Source organism: Hyperolius riggenbachi, chromosome 10 (assembly GCF_040937935.1).
Source record: "Hyperolius riggenbachi isolate aHypRig1 chromosome 10, aHypRig1.pri, whole genome shotgun sequence".
Taxonomy (NCBI): domain Eukaryota; kingdom Metazoa; phylum Chordata; class Amphibia; order Anura; family Hyperoliidae; genus Hyperolius; species Hyperolius riggenbachi.
In genome coordinates, this window is record NC_090655.1 from 138,584,851 (window position 1) to 138,600,017 (window position 15,167).

The 15,167-nt window shown below is 46.6% G+C and overlaps 1 protein-coding gene across 1 annotated transcript in view; it reads left to right on the top strand.

Moving 5' to 3' along the window:
- PCBD1 (pterin-4 alpha-carbinolamine dehydratase 1) overlaps nt 1–14,187 on the top strand; it is a 39,334-nt gene extending 25,147 nt beyond the window's left edge. Inside the window, exons 2-4 of the mRNA XM_068258296.1 lie at nt 594–725; nt 10,269–10,349; nt 12,866–14,187. Of these exons, the coding sequence (XP_068114397.1) occupies nt 594–725; nt 10,269–10,349; nt 12,866–12,964 (312 nt within the window). The 3' untranslated portion in view covers nt 12,965–14,187. The remainder of the gene's footprint in view (nt 1–593; nt 726–10,268; nt 10,350–12,865) is intronic.
- The last annotated feature ends 980 nt before the right edge of the window (nt 14,188–15,167 follow it).

Below are 15,167 nucleotides of genomic sequence, written 5' to 3' on the forward strand. Positions count from 1 at the left end.
CCCCATAGCATTGCATTAGCAAGAGCTTTTTAAAGCGCTTAGAAAAGGCTGCTAGTGTGTGTGAGTCTTTACACTCAAGTTGAAATGTCTTACAAGTACTCGTACACTCAATATTTAATAAATCCAGGACAGGAGTTTACTACATGGACGCACGATTTACATGTGATTTTCATACTATGTTTTCCTGTAGACTGGAATAAAGAGCATGCAATTTTGAAGGAGGAAAAAAATGACAATTTTCCATTTAACTAAAAAGGCTGATTATTTGAAATGCAGACAAAAAAAGAAAAAAGAAAAAAAAAAAGGGATGCAAGAGCATACAAAAATGCAATTCAAAAAACACAAACTGCATATGGCAGAAATGTCATGGTTTTTGGCACAGACAAGTGTGCTCCCAGCCTTAATGCTGTCGCTTCTGAAAGAAACTGAAAATATTTGGTGTGCAATCCCTTTACTATAAATGAAGATCTGTGCAAGTAACTAAAGATTGAACTAAGAGGATTATAGGCAAACAGCAATGTTTAGATTACTGGAAGAAGGAAAGGAAAGTTCTCTATGCTTCATCCGTTTTATATTTGATGTCATTCTGACAGGCAGGCAAGGCCCACAGGCTGAGTGGAGACGAACGTGATCAGCTCTTGCCTAACCTCAGGGCAGTTGGGTGGAATGAAGTAGATGGAAGAGATGCTATTTGCAAAGAATTCCACTTCAAGGACTTTAATCGGGTAAGTACAACGATGGTACTGAAGAAGCAATCTACAATAAACTTGATTGAACTGCATCTGTGGTTTAAATTTCCTGTTGCTGAAGGATCTAACTACTTCTTAAAGCGGAATATAACCCAGCATTTCAACTTTGCTCTAAAACATTATTTACAGCATATTATATGCAACCAGCATTTTTTTTTACTAGACCAGCATTGGAAGGGTTACACACAGAGCTTTAAAGTTCAGTGGAGAGAAATGCTGCTGCAGCCGAAGTTTGGATAGATACATTTAAGTAAACACAATGTAACAAGTGTGGAATGTGACACACACTGACTGTGCAGGAGCTCCCGGACACAGAGAGTGAGTGAGTCACATTCCTCACTTGTTACATTGTGTTTACTTAAATGTATCTATCTAAACTTCGGCTGCGGCAGCATTTCTCTCCACGGAACTTTAAAGCTCTGTGTGTAACCCTTCCAATGCTGGTCTAGTAAAAAAAAAAAAAAAAAAAAAAATGCTGGTTGCATATAATATGCTGTAAATAATGTTTTAGAGCAAAGTTGAAATGCTGGGTTATATTCCGCTTTAATAATGTATTTCCTTGAAATGTAAACCTCCCCCGAAATGAGCCCTAGCTGTGTCAGGTGAAGATTGCTACTGCAAGTTGGGCGGCTCACTAGCCGCCTAATGTACTCCCTTCACTCCCTCCATCTGCAGAGTGGCGAACGGATCATAAGGCTGCTTTCACAGTGGGACGTAGTGTTGGGCGAACACCTGGATTTTCGGGTTTGCGAACGTTCGCCGAACATGGCCGCGATGTTCGGGTGTTCGCGCCGAACTCCGAACATAATGGAAGTCAACGGGGACCCGAACTTTCGTGCTTTGTAAAGCTTCCTTACATGCTAAATACCCCTAATGCAGGGTATGTGCACCTTGGGAGTGGGTACAAGAGGGAAAAAAAATATTTGAAAAAGAGCTTATAGTTTTTGAGAAAATTGATTGTAAAGTTTCAAAGGAAAAAATGTCTTTTAAATGCGGAAAATGTCATTTTTCTTTGCACAGGTAACATGCTTTTTGTCGCCACGCAGTCATAAATGTAATACAGATAAAAGGTTCCAGGAAAAGGGACCGGTAATGCTAACCCAGCAGCAGCACACGTGATGGAACAGGAGGAGGCGCAGGAGGAGAAGGCCACGCTTTGAGACACAACAACCCAGGCCTTGCATGAGGACAAGAAGCGTGCGGATAGCAATGCATTTTGTCGCCATGCAGTCATAAATGTAATACAGATGAGAGGTTCAATAAACAGGGACCGGAAACGCTAACCCATCACAGATGTTCATTGTTCATGTTACTTGGTTGGGGTCCGGGAGTGTTGCGTAGTCGTTTCTAATCCAGGATTGATTCATTTTAATTTGAGTCAGACGGTCTGCATTTTCTGTGGAGAGGCGAATACGCCGATCTGTGACGATGCCTCCGGCAGCACTGAAACAGCGTTCCGACATAACGCTGGCTGCCGGGCAAGCCAGCACCTCTATTGCGTACATTGCCAGTTTGTGCCAGGTGTCTAGCTTCGATACCCAATAGTTGAAGGGTGCAGATGGATTGTTCAACACAGCTACGCCATCTGACATGTAGTCCTTGACCATCTTCTCCAGGCGATCGGTGTTGGAGGTGGATCTGCACGCTTGCTGTTCTGTGGGCTGCTGCATGGGTGTCAGAAAATTTTCCCACTCCAAGCACACTGCCGATACCATTCCCTTTTGGGCACTAGCTGCGGCTTGTGTTGTTTGCTGCCCTCCTGGTCGTCCTGGGTTTGCAGAAGTCAGTCTGTCGGTGAACAACTGGCTAGAGGAGGGGGAGAATGTCAATCTCCTCTCTAAAGTCTCCCCAAGGGCCTGCTGGTATTCTTCCATTTTGACCTGTCTGACTCTTTCTTCAAGCAGTTTTGGAACATTGTGTTTGTACCGTGGATCCAGAAGGGTATAAACCCAGTAATTGGTGTTGTCCAGAATGCGCACAATGCGTGGGTCGCGTTCAATGCAGTCTAGCATGAATTGAGCCATGTGTGCCAGAGTCCTGCCAGAATCCTCATCATCCTCTTGTGAGCGTTGTGATAGTTGTGATGCATCATAGTCGTCACCTTCTTCCTGGTCTGCTTCTGCTGACCATTCGCGCTGAATTGTGGAAGTCCAACGTGCACCGCTCTGGCCCTCGTCAGTGGTGGCATGAAATTCCTGCTCCAACTCCAGCTGTTCCTCCTCCTCTTCTTCGTCATAGCTGCTGGGGCCAGCGTTTCCTGAGGCAGATGGCCTGATGTTGGTATCATCACGCTGATCGTTTTCTCCTTCAGATTCCCCTAGTTGCATCATGACAGCTGTTTCCTTGATTTTCAACATTGACTTCTTCAGTAAACACAGCAGTGGTATGGTAATGCTGACTGAAGAGTTGTCACTGCTCACAAGCAACGTGGATTGCTCAAAATTTTGGAGGACTTGGCAGAGGTCCAACATGTTGGCCCAATCGGATCCACAGAAGCTTGGCAGCTGTCTGGATGCGCCTCGGTACTGCGCCGTCATGTACTGGACCACTGCACTCTTCTGCTCGCAAAAGCGGGCTAGCATGTGCAGCGTAGAATTCCAGCGCGTAGGGACATCACACAGCAAGCGATGGTGGGGGAGATTGAAGCGCTCCTGCATCTTTGCGAGTGCCCCCGAAGCAGTACTGGAATTTCTACAATGTTTGGCCACTCGTCGCACCTTCAACAGAAGATCGGCCACGCCTGGGTATGTCCTCAGGAACTGCTGAACTACTAGGTTCATCACGTGCGCCAGGCAAGGGATGTGTGTCAGCTTAGCCAACCTTAAAGCGCGAATGAGATTACTCCCATTATCACACACAACCATGCCCGGTTTCAGGTCCAGCGGTGCCAGCCACAAATCCGTCTGTTCCTTTATTCCCCTCCAAATTTCCTCCCCTGTGTGCTGCTTATCCCCAAGGCAGATCAGCTTCAGCAACGCTTGCTGACGCATGCCAACAGCTGTGCTGCACTGCTTCCACGATCCTACTGCTGCTGGGTTAGCGTTTCCGGATGAGGTACAACTTTGAGATGCGTTGGAGGAGAAGGAGTCAGAGAGGTAGGTGCTGCTGTTGTTGTTATCCAGTGGGAGGGACGGCGGTGCAGCTGTTTGCGGCGTGGGCAACACCGGCGCCGTAGCAGGTGAGGAATCGCTGCCAGGCTCCACAAGGTTCACCCAGTGCGCGGTAAGGGAGATGTATCGACCCTGGCCGAACGCACTCGTCCAGGTGTCAGTGGTGAGGTGAACCTTGCAGGCACCGGCATTCTTCAAGCTTCGGGTTATTTTGCTGACCACGTGCTCATGCAACTCAGGCACTGCAGAGCGCGCAAAGTGGTAGCGGCTGGGAACCACGTAACGTGGGATGGCCACTGACATCATGCCCTTGAAGCTGTTTGTCTCCACCACTCCATATGGCAGCATTTCGCAGGCCAGAAGCTTGGCTATGCTGGCTGTTAGTGCCACGGCCCGGGGGTCATTTGCTAGCAATTTCCTCTTGCGCTCAAACATCTCCGAGACAGACAACTGAACCGTAGGGCTGCACACTGAAGGGCTGTTGGTTGTTGTGTTTGATGAAGACTGGGAGACCTCAAGAGCACTATTCCGGAAACTGACAGTGTCAGCGTCGTCTGATGTTTGTGAATGTTGTTGTGAACCACGCAATGGCTGGGCTACTGCTGCTGCTGAGGAGGGTCTGGTGGCGAGTCTGGTGACCCCAAGGGAGGCAGTGTTGCTGGTACCCTGTCCTGCCGCGTTTGCCCACAGAGTGGGATGTTTGGATACCATGTGGCGGGTCATGCTGGTGGTGGAGAGGTTGTTAATATTTTTCCCCCTGCTCAGGCGGGTCTTGCACACCTTGCAAATCACCATGGTACCATCCTCACTGCAGTCTTCAAAGAAAGGCCAGACTTTGGAGCACCTGCCTTGCTGGCGATTTCTGTTTGCGCCTCTTTTGCGTCTCACTTGAACTTCCACGCTTGTGGTGCCTGAAATTTCGCGCCGCCTACCTAGTGGCACAAGGCGAACTCGTGCAGCAGTGGGTTCTTCAACAGACTCATCTGTGCTGCTACAACGGCAATGTTCTCCTTCACATACAAAATCTGGGTCTGTGTCCACATTGTCCATACTCTCCTCCTCTTCCATCTCCTCAAACTCGTCATATGTGATTGTGGGCCGCGGCCGTGGAGTAGAGCTCCCCAGAACAACCTCTGCGCAGCTCACTCCAACGTCGTCTTCCAGATCTTCTCGGCTGACCTCCTGCAATTGAAACCCCTCCTGCCCAACTTGCTCTGGGATTTGGGTTTCAAAGTCCTCGGACTCGCCTTGCATTTCAGTGCGCGGTGCATTTCCCACACTAAATGGTTGTGAATCCGGGCACAACATTTCTGGCTGTTCCATTGACCTTTGAAAGGTGGAAGTTTGTTGGGCTGGGAATAGCTCCTGCGAACACCCCATTGTGTCCTGAGGAAATTCTTCAGACTGGTTATTTGGCAGTTGTGTGCGTGGTGTCGCTGCCGGTTGTGTCAGCTTTGTGCCCACTGGCTCCTTGTAACTGGCTGAGGACTCGGACCTTGTGCGTGATGTGCTGGTGCTGCTTAACCCACTGCTGGACGCTTGAGAGGTCATCCAATTAATTATCTGGTCCTGTTCTTTTGGATTTGTGAGGGTTGATTTCCTGGACAACATGGGCGGTATTGAGTGGGTTTTCTTCGGTGCTCCACTGTGGCCTGTACACCTCTTCCCTTGCCCCTCCCTCTTTCACAGGATTTCTTCTTCATTTCACTCATCCTTAAAGTACACGCTGACTGGCAGCAGTACAGAAATGCTATATAGTGGTGGGTGAGCGGTGTACTACTATTCCCAGCAGCGACACAGAGCACAATGCTATACAGTGGTGGGTGAGCGGTGTACTACTATTCCCAGCAGCGACACAGAGCACAATGCTATACAGTGGTGGGTGAGCGGTGTACTACTGTTCCCAGCAGAGACACAGAGTGGCAGTAAACACAATGCTATACAGTGGTGGGTGAGCGGTGTACTACTATTCCCAGCAGCGACACAGAGCACAATGCTATACAGTGGTGGGTGAGCGGTGTACTACTGTTCCCAGCAGCGACACAGAGCACAATGCTATACAGCGGTGGTTGAGCGGTGTACTACTATTCCCAGCAGCGACACAGAGCACAATGCTATACAGTGGTGGGTGAGCGGTGTACTACTATTCCCAGCAGCGACACAGAGCACAATGCTATACAGTGGTGGGTGAGCGGTGTACTACTGTTCCCAGCAGCGACACAGAGCACAATGCTATACAGTGGTGGGTGAGCGGTGTACTACTATTCCCAGCAGCGACACAGAGCACAATGCTATACAGTGGTGGGTGAGCGGTGTACTACTGTTCCCAGCAGCGACACAGAGCACAATGCTATACAGTGGTGGGTGAGCGGTGTACTACTATTCCCAGCAGCGACACAGAGCACAATGCTATACAGTGGTGGGTGCGCGGTGTACTACTATTCCCAGCAGCGACACAGAGCACAATGCTATACAGTGGCGGGTGAGCGGTGTACTACTGTTCCCAGCAGAGACACAGAGTGGCAGTAAACACAATGCTATACAGTGGTGGGTGAGCGGTGTACACAGAGTGGCAGTAAACACAATGCTATATAGTGTGGGTGAGCGGTGTACTACTGTTCCCAGCAGCGACACAATGACTGGGGGGACCCTGGCTAGCCTGGCTGGAGAGAGAACTACCCTGCCTGCCTACCCAAAGCTAAACCCACAGACAAATGGCGGAGAAATGACGTGGATCGGGTATTTATTTACCCGAACCACGTGACCCGTTCGGCCAATCAGAGCGCATTCGGGTCCGAACCACGTGACCCGTTCGGCCAATCACAGCGCTAGCCGAACTTTCGGGGAACGTTCGGCCATGCGCTCTTAGTTCGGACATATGGCCGAACGGTTTGGCCGAACACCATCAGGTGTTCGGTCGAACTCGAACATCACCCGAACAGGGTGATGTTCTGCAGAACCCGAACAGTGGCGAACACTGTTCGCCCAACACTAGTGGGACATTACAGGTGCACGTTAAAGCAGCCTGTAACGCAGCCCAACTCACAGTAATGAAAAATCAATGGGCTGTTAACAGTGCCCACGTTGCGTTACAGTGTAACGCTGGACGTTCAAAGAAAGTGCAGCATGCTGTGCGTTATAAGTGGTTTTAGCTGCGTTAGACTGTTTGCACATGCTCAGTAAAGGGAGAGTCCGCTATTGTTCATAGCCACATGGCTAATTAATATTCACTGCACTGTAGTGTTGTCCAGATCATGAACAATTCGGATCTTTGGTTCTTTTTTGTGAGTCAAATCATCCGGATCATCACAATGAAGGATTCGGTTCACAGTGGATGTCTGGAAGAAACAGGAACTGCAGCTTCTGTGCACAAGCACAATCTTCCTGCTGCATCTCTCCCTTCCCCATTAGCACCCTCAATGTGCCTTCATTCTCCTGCACCTCTCACTCTGCTGCACCCCTGCTTCCTGCTTCCCTAGTAAAATGATTCAAAGATTCGGTTCAAAGATCCGGATCTTTTCAATGATCCGATTCGAATCATCTGAATCATTGAAAAGATCCGGACTTCCCAGGATAGCACCAAGAGCCTCATAACGCGGCTCAATCTGACGTCCAACTTCAACACCAACATGCGTTGCGTTAGGGGCACGTTTTGCGACTTTAACGTCCCCTTAAACGCAACGTCTTGGTGTGAAAGAGGCATAACAGCAGAAGAAACTCACTGGCTTCCAACGTGCCAGCTTTAACCACTTGCCGACCGCGCACTCATAACGCGCGTCGGCAAAGTGGCAGCTGCAGGACCAGCGACGCAGACCTGCGTCGCCGGCTGCAGGCTAATTAAATCAGGAAACAGCCGCTCGCGCGAGCGGCTGCTTCCTGTCAACTCACGGCGGGGGGCTCCGTGAATAGCCTGCGGGCCGACGATCGCGGCTCGCAGGCTAAATGTAAACACAAGCGGAAATAATCCGCTTTGTTTACATTTGTACAACGCTGCTAACAGGCAGGAGCCTGTTAGAGGCTGCACAGGACAGATCCGTTCCTGTGCAGCCTCCGATCTCCGGGGAAGGGAGGGAGGAGAGGGAAAGGGGGAATCCTGCGGTGGAGGGGGCTTTGAGGTGCCCCCCCCCGCCAGCCACACACAGGCAGGAGTGATCAGACCCCCCCAGCACATCGTCCCCCTAGTGGGGAAAAAAGGGGGGCGATCTGGTCGCTCTGCCTGGTGTTTGATCTGTGCTGGGGGCTGTAGAGCCCACCCAGCACAGATCAGCGAAATCAGCGCTGGTCCTTAAGGGAGGGGGTAAAGGCTGGGTCATCAAGTGGTTAACGTCTCACTCCAGCAGCGCTCGGCTGAGGAGAGACGCTGGGCACTGCTGAGGAAAGCCGTTAACGCTGACTCACCAGAAACTGATGATTTTCTTCTGCTGTAATGCTCCGCTCGCCACTCTGCAGAGGGAGGGAACGGCTATACTGAGGGCTGCCACTGGGGACCAGGACACCTGGGGGCATATCTGACTACAGGGGAGCACATCTAGCTATATGGGGGCACATATGACTACAGGGAGCACTTAGCGTCAAGCCTCAAAATATAAGCCCTCCATGAAAATAAGCTCTAGCACATCTTTTGAGGGTAAAGTTAATATAAACTACCACGTACTTAAAGAGACTCTATAACAACATTTTCAGCCTTATTTCTTCTATCCTATAGGTTCCTATATCTGTTCTAATGTGGTCTGGATTACTGCAGCCTTTTCTAGTTGCACTGTCTCTGTAATATATCCCTTATATGACCACTGGAGGCTCTGTGTGTGCTTTGTTTATCGCTCACAGACAGGTCTCTGCTCTCAATTTCAGCTTGACTGAGGGGAAAGGGGGGGGGGGGGGGGAGGAGGTAGCTGCCCATGCTGAGAAACTGTGAGAATCCCTTACTGGAGTGCAGAAAATTCACTATGTAATTAAAACTTGTATTACTGTAACATGATAGACACACACACACACACACACACACACACACACACACACACACACACACACATCACTACCTGGTTAGCGGCTACGGTTTTTGTTTGTAAACACTGCCTAAAACTGGCGATTAAAAGCCAGGATCACAGCGGGGAGCGGCGGAAATGACAAGGAGGGATGCAGGAGATCAGAGTGACTCGATTGGTATGTTTTTTTATTGTACATATCGGACAGTACAGATACACATATCAATTAAAAAATGTTCTATAATAAAATCTATACTACATTTCGACACCAATATTGTTGATAAATTGAAAACTAAATCAATCAGTTGGACAAACACAGGGATTGTCCGGTAGATTCTCTTCAAAATATCAGTTGAACCAGCAATTCAACCAATCGGTAGTCATACGATTGATGGCTAGTCAATTGGAAGTGACGTCACTTGATAAGCAGCCTATTGTTTTCTAGGTCTATTGTTGTAGTCTCCATTATTTATTCTTATGATGTGCAATTGTAGTAATAGTCATGAGGAAGTTAAAACTGAAATCTAGGCAGAAAACCTGAACCAAATAGAGCACTCCATTGTCTAAAAAGTCTAGTCTCATGATGCCATGTTTGTCATGACTGATATGCACGATCAGCACAGAGTACCTTTTTAACATACAAATCCGGTATGCGGAGTGAATAAGCACACCATGACAGCTGAGCACATTGTTCCCCCTCAGTGCCCTAGAATCCAGCTCCCCCATCAAAATGGTTATCACTGCTCTAAAGAAGCGGCCTGTGGTCGTGAACTATGCGTCATGTCCAAAAAATCCCAGGTCTTCTCTTCTAATACTTTTTTATTTAATATATTTTGTATTGTTACAGGGAGGAATTGTGTAGTTTGCATTATGCTGGGAATGCACCATACATTTTTTTTAGCAAATAGATAGTTCGATAGATAATTTCCGACATGTCCGATCTTATTTTCGATAGTTTTTCTGATCGATTTCTCATAGAAGTGAATGGAAATTGATAAGTAAATCGATTGGAAACTCGATTGAAAATAAGATCGGACCGTAAATCAACTGAAAAAATATAATTGTGCATTTCCAGCATTAGGGTGATGGGTATGTCCTGAACTGAGAAGTACAGCAGAGGGTCCAGAAAGCAGGAGATTACTAAAGCAGGGATTGGGAATTGAGTCCAGGGTGTGGGTTGGAGCTCGGCCAACACAAGTGTACTCCCTGTAATCGCTTAAAGGCAACCCTATAGTGCACATGTATGAAGAGAAATACTACTGTCTAACATTAATCTCTGCTGTAGGGACTGAATGAGGTGTTTCATTTTCATCACAATAAAATGCCCAATATTCACACTGGCACTCTCCAGTCTCCACCCGCTGTGTTGCACTGCAAGTAGTGTTTAACTGTACATAATATGCAATTTTGTTTTTTCACTGCAGGCCTTTGGATTTATGACCAGAGTAGCTTTACAGGCTGAAAAATTGGATCATCATCCTGAATGGTTTAATGTCTATAACAAGGTAAAACAAGGAATCTCCCAAAACATGTCACATTTTCAGAGAACATTTATCATATGAGTGGTCTAAATATGGAGGCTGCCATAATAGAATATTTCCTTTAAGGACGCGTTTCTACTACATCGCATCACACCACATTTGAACTGCAGCAGCCGTTAGTCAATGGAACAGTTTCCATTGACACGAATTTCCTGATGCAACTGCAGATTTCCGCACCACGCATCCTAGTCCCCGTTGCCGCTAACGGGAAGCTGCATGACGTCGCATCTGGTTGTTCGGACGACAACAGGTAGTACCTGTGGGGAGATGCAGCGATCGCCTTGCATCAACAACGCCAGTAGAAACGGGCCCTTAAACAATGCCAGTTGCCTGGCACTTTTGCTGATCTATTTGGCTGCAGTAGTGTTTGAATAACGCTAGAAACCAACATGCAGCTTATCTTGTCTGATCTGACAATATTGTCAAAAACACCTGATCTGCATATGCTTGTTCAGGGTCTATGGCTAAAAGTATTAGAGGTAGAGGAACAGCAGTACAGCACGGTAAGTGCTATTGCTTAAAAGGAAATAAATATGGCAGCCTCCATATAACTCTCGCTTCAGTTGTCAGTGGACCTAAACTCAGAAAGTCTTCTCTGCTCTAAAAGATAAACAGCATAATAACCTTTAACCACTTCACCTCCAAGGCTTTTCCCCTTAAAAAACTAGAGCAATTTTCACATGTCAGCGCTCCTTCCATTCATTCGCCTATAACGTTATTACTGCTTATCACAACCAAACAATCTATATCTTGTTTTTTTCGCGACCAATTAGGCTTTCTTTGGGGGGTACTTTTTGCAAAAAAATTTATCCTCACTGCCGTTTAACAGGAAAAATAAGAAAAAAAAAAGGAATTATTTCTCAGTTTTCGGCCATCATAGTTTGAAAATAATACATGCTACTGTAATTAAAAAAAACTCACTATTTGTCCATTTGTCCCGGCTATTGCAATGTTTAAAATTTTTCCCTAGTACAATGTATGGCGCCAATATTGTATTTGGAAATAAAGGTGCATTTTCTCAGTTTTGCGTCCATCACTTATTACAAGCCCATAATTGAAATATAAACAGGAATATACCCTCTTGACCTACATATTAAAAAGTTCTGTCCCTAAGGTAACAATGTATTTTTTTACAATTTTGGGGGGTAACTATTAGGAAGTGTGGGAGGTAAAGGGTTAATTTTAAATGAGGAAAAAAAAGTCTGTTAGTCTGAAAAAAATTTGTAGATGTAATTTTACTATATGGTCACATAGTATACTCCTTATACGGAGTATTACTACGCAAACAGGAAGCAATGCATGGATGTGTAAGTATCGTTTTTTGTAAATGACAGCGTCGTCTCACAGACGGCCAAGGTCATTCACATGGGGACTTAGATCAATGAATAGGAACTGTGTTCCCATTCATCGATCTCCTGGCTAACGATCGGCGGGGAGTGCATGGCGGAGAGGGACATAGTAGCTACGTCCCTGCAAGAAGATATAGAGAAATGCAGGGAAGTACTTACTTGTTCCGGGGGAGGGGAAGTGGTTAACAAAAAACATTTCTTTGTTACAGCTGACACAAATCTAAAATCTGCATTGTTGCTACTTCCTAAATCATGGAAGGAGACATATTGTTAACAGCCTGTGCTTACAACTGAGCTTATCTGCTGTGGCAGTCACGTGGCACAGGGGAAAGATCAAATTACAACTTGTGATTAATTCCCTCTCATTTGTGTCTAAACACTCTAAATACATACAGGGTGCATTTCTCAGTTTTCCTTCTGTTCTGTGCAAGAGTTGAGATCCACTTTAAGGCCTGGTGCACACCAAAACCCGCTAGCAGATCCGCAAAATGCTAGCAGATTTTTAAACGCTTTTTTATTTTTCTGAGGCGTTTTGCAGATTGCTGCTGCGGATTTCAGTGTAGTACATTTCATATATTGTTACAGTAAAGCTGTTACTGAACAGCTTCTGTAACAAAACCGCCTGGCAAACCGCTCTGATCTGCCGTTTTTCAGAGCGGTTTGCGTTTTTCCTATACTTAACATTGAGGCAGAAACGCCTCCGCAATCCAAAAAATGCCTCACCCCGGGAGGATTTGTTTCTGCAAAACGCTTCCCGCTGTGTTGTACACACCCCAATTAAAATGCATTACCCTAGCGTATCCGCAGCCGCAAGCGGCTGCAGAAACGCTCAAAGAGCCGCTCGGTGTGCCCCAGCCCTAAACTGCTTTTTTTGCAGAGTATCCCTCTAAATCTGACAGGAAAAAAGTGCTATACAATTGTTAGTGTTTAATTTCTATATTTTCCTTGTATTTTTATCTGACATATTATAGTGCACAGGCTCTCTTTAGAGTAAGATGTGCAAAAGCCATTGCTGGTGTTCAGGGGATGTTGAACAGTGTGTTTAATTATTAGTACATCATTTTTCCTCTTAGTATGCTATAAGAAATGTCACTATTATATGTTTAATACTCTGATATATTTTGTTTGAAGGTTCACATCACTCTGAGCACTCATGAATGCGGTGGTTTGTCGGAGAGAGACATCAATCTGGCCAGCTTTATTGAACAGGTTGCAGCCACCCTATCTTAACAGGAGGGGGCAGCATTGTCAAGCAAACCTGATGCCAAACAACTGCCTGAAACTTTGCGATTAATAGGAATACCCTCAACATGCCAAGATTTTAGCTGTAAAAAACGCCCCCAACGTGCACCATATAAAGCAATCAATGATTGTTCTGATGCTGGCCACACACATTTCTATTGTGTTTCTTCAATTAAAATCTGATTCAATAAAATGGTCAAAACTGCTGAACTGAGAAGTTAAGAACAATCTATTAAGGCCCCTTTCAGATGGATGGCTGAGCAGTTCATCCTCCTGTCTGCCGCCCAGAATGCAATTCGGGTGCAATTTAAATGCAGCCAAACTGCAGCTGTTGTAACAACACATGTGTCAAGCGTTGACACGTGGTAGCGTTACTGGGCGGCAGTGCTCAGATCCAGCCTGTACAGCGCCGGTACCGGGCACTAACAACTGCTGCCCGGCCGGTGCAGGGGAGCAGCTGACGGGTGGTGACTTCACCGCTTGTCAGCTGCCCGTTATAAAGGGCCCTCGCTGCCCTTTTTTAAAATTCTGAGCGTGAGAGATTAAAAACTTTCATCTCACGGAACCAAACTGGACATTTTGCTTACTACTGGACTGGACAATTGCGTTGGTTGATTTTGTGATGGTATTAAAACATTAACTGCTTGGAAATCTGCTTGGCTAGCATTGGGCTTCTGTGATATTCAAGCGCTAGGCTAAGTTAGGGGACCCAGCTGGAAACCTCATAAGGAAATTCTTCTTAAGTGATTGAGTGGACAACTGGGGGGAGGGTCTAACTGCTAGGTTTCAGGCCTCTTTTCCACAGACAGTTAATAGGCACAGTGAAATGCCTCTCAAACTCTCACAACTATTTGCTACTGCTTGGTAACTGCTCACTGCTGCCTGACAACTGCTTGCTGAGCTGTGTGTTCAACTGCCAAGAGGCCTCAGATAGGTTGAAGTATACTATATCCACACCATACAGCCAATCACAATGCTTTGTGCTCTAGAGGGTGCTGTGATTGGAGAGCTATTCCCTACGAGGTTTCCTGCTGGGTCCCCTCAAGTAGACTAGCGACATATTCCCATCTGTTGTAGGAACTGCTTCATTATACTTTCATGTACTAATTCATCAACAGTATTATAGACCTTTTATATCATAAATTATTTTTATTCAATGCAATGGTGAGAAATCTGTTATAATAAAGGTTTTTATTTTTGTGTCCTGTGAACTGTATGTGTGTGTATATTCAGTAAATCTGAAAAATAAATATTCGGTTTGTACCATAATATAAAACAGTAACATGCATATATCAGGCCAGAAACCCACTAGAAGCGATTTCTAATCGCTAGCGATTAGATAACGCTCTTGCTATTGCAATGCTATGGGAGATTTTTATAAACTCACATCGCTCAAATGGGATCACACCCATAGCATTACATTAGCAAGAGCTTTTCAAATCGCAAAACGCTCAAAATCGCTCCTAGTGGGTTTCTGGCCTAATGCTGGGTACACACGTTGAGATTTCCCGATTGATTCGTGGATCGATTCGATTATTTCAAACATGCTCAATTGGAATTCGATCGTTCTTGCCGTCGATTTTGCATACTTAACATGAAAAAAACGGTCGAAATCCAATCGAACATGTTTGAAATAATCGAATCAATTCGTTCAATCCCGCGACTCGAGCGGGAAAGCTCAACGTGTGTACCCAGCATTAGGGCCTTTTCCACCAGCAGTTGACAGGCAGTGTAGACTCTCACAACTGCTCGCTGCTGCTTGGAGACTGCTCACTGAGAACTGTAACATTCTGTGGAGATGCAGCTGCGGGCAGTCAGGATGCCCCCTCACCTGCTTCGGTTTCCCTGTCGGGCGTTTCTCCTGTCCCTCCGGCGTCTAGCACGCCGAGGGGATTGTCAGTGGCTCATAGGGTGGCTTTGTCGCACGCGCGCACAGACAGGACCTTTATGCGGGGAGGAGGAGCGTCAGCTGACCTGCCGGTCGGCTGACATCAGAGGAGACTCTCGGCAGCTCTGATTGGCTGATGGGCATGGGCGTGGCCGAGGGGTCTCCTCTGCTTCTTAAGCCTCAGAGAATCACTCGCAACTTGTCTGCTGTTGCGAATGCTTCGTGTGAGCACTCAGACCTTATATAGTTTTGGTGTGCTTTGATCTGGGAGGAAACCAGGGATTTCACACAAGACTAGGAATT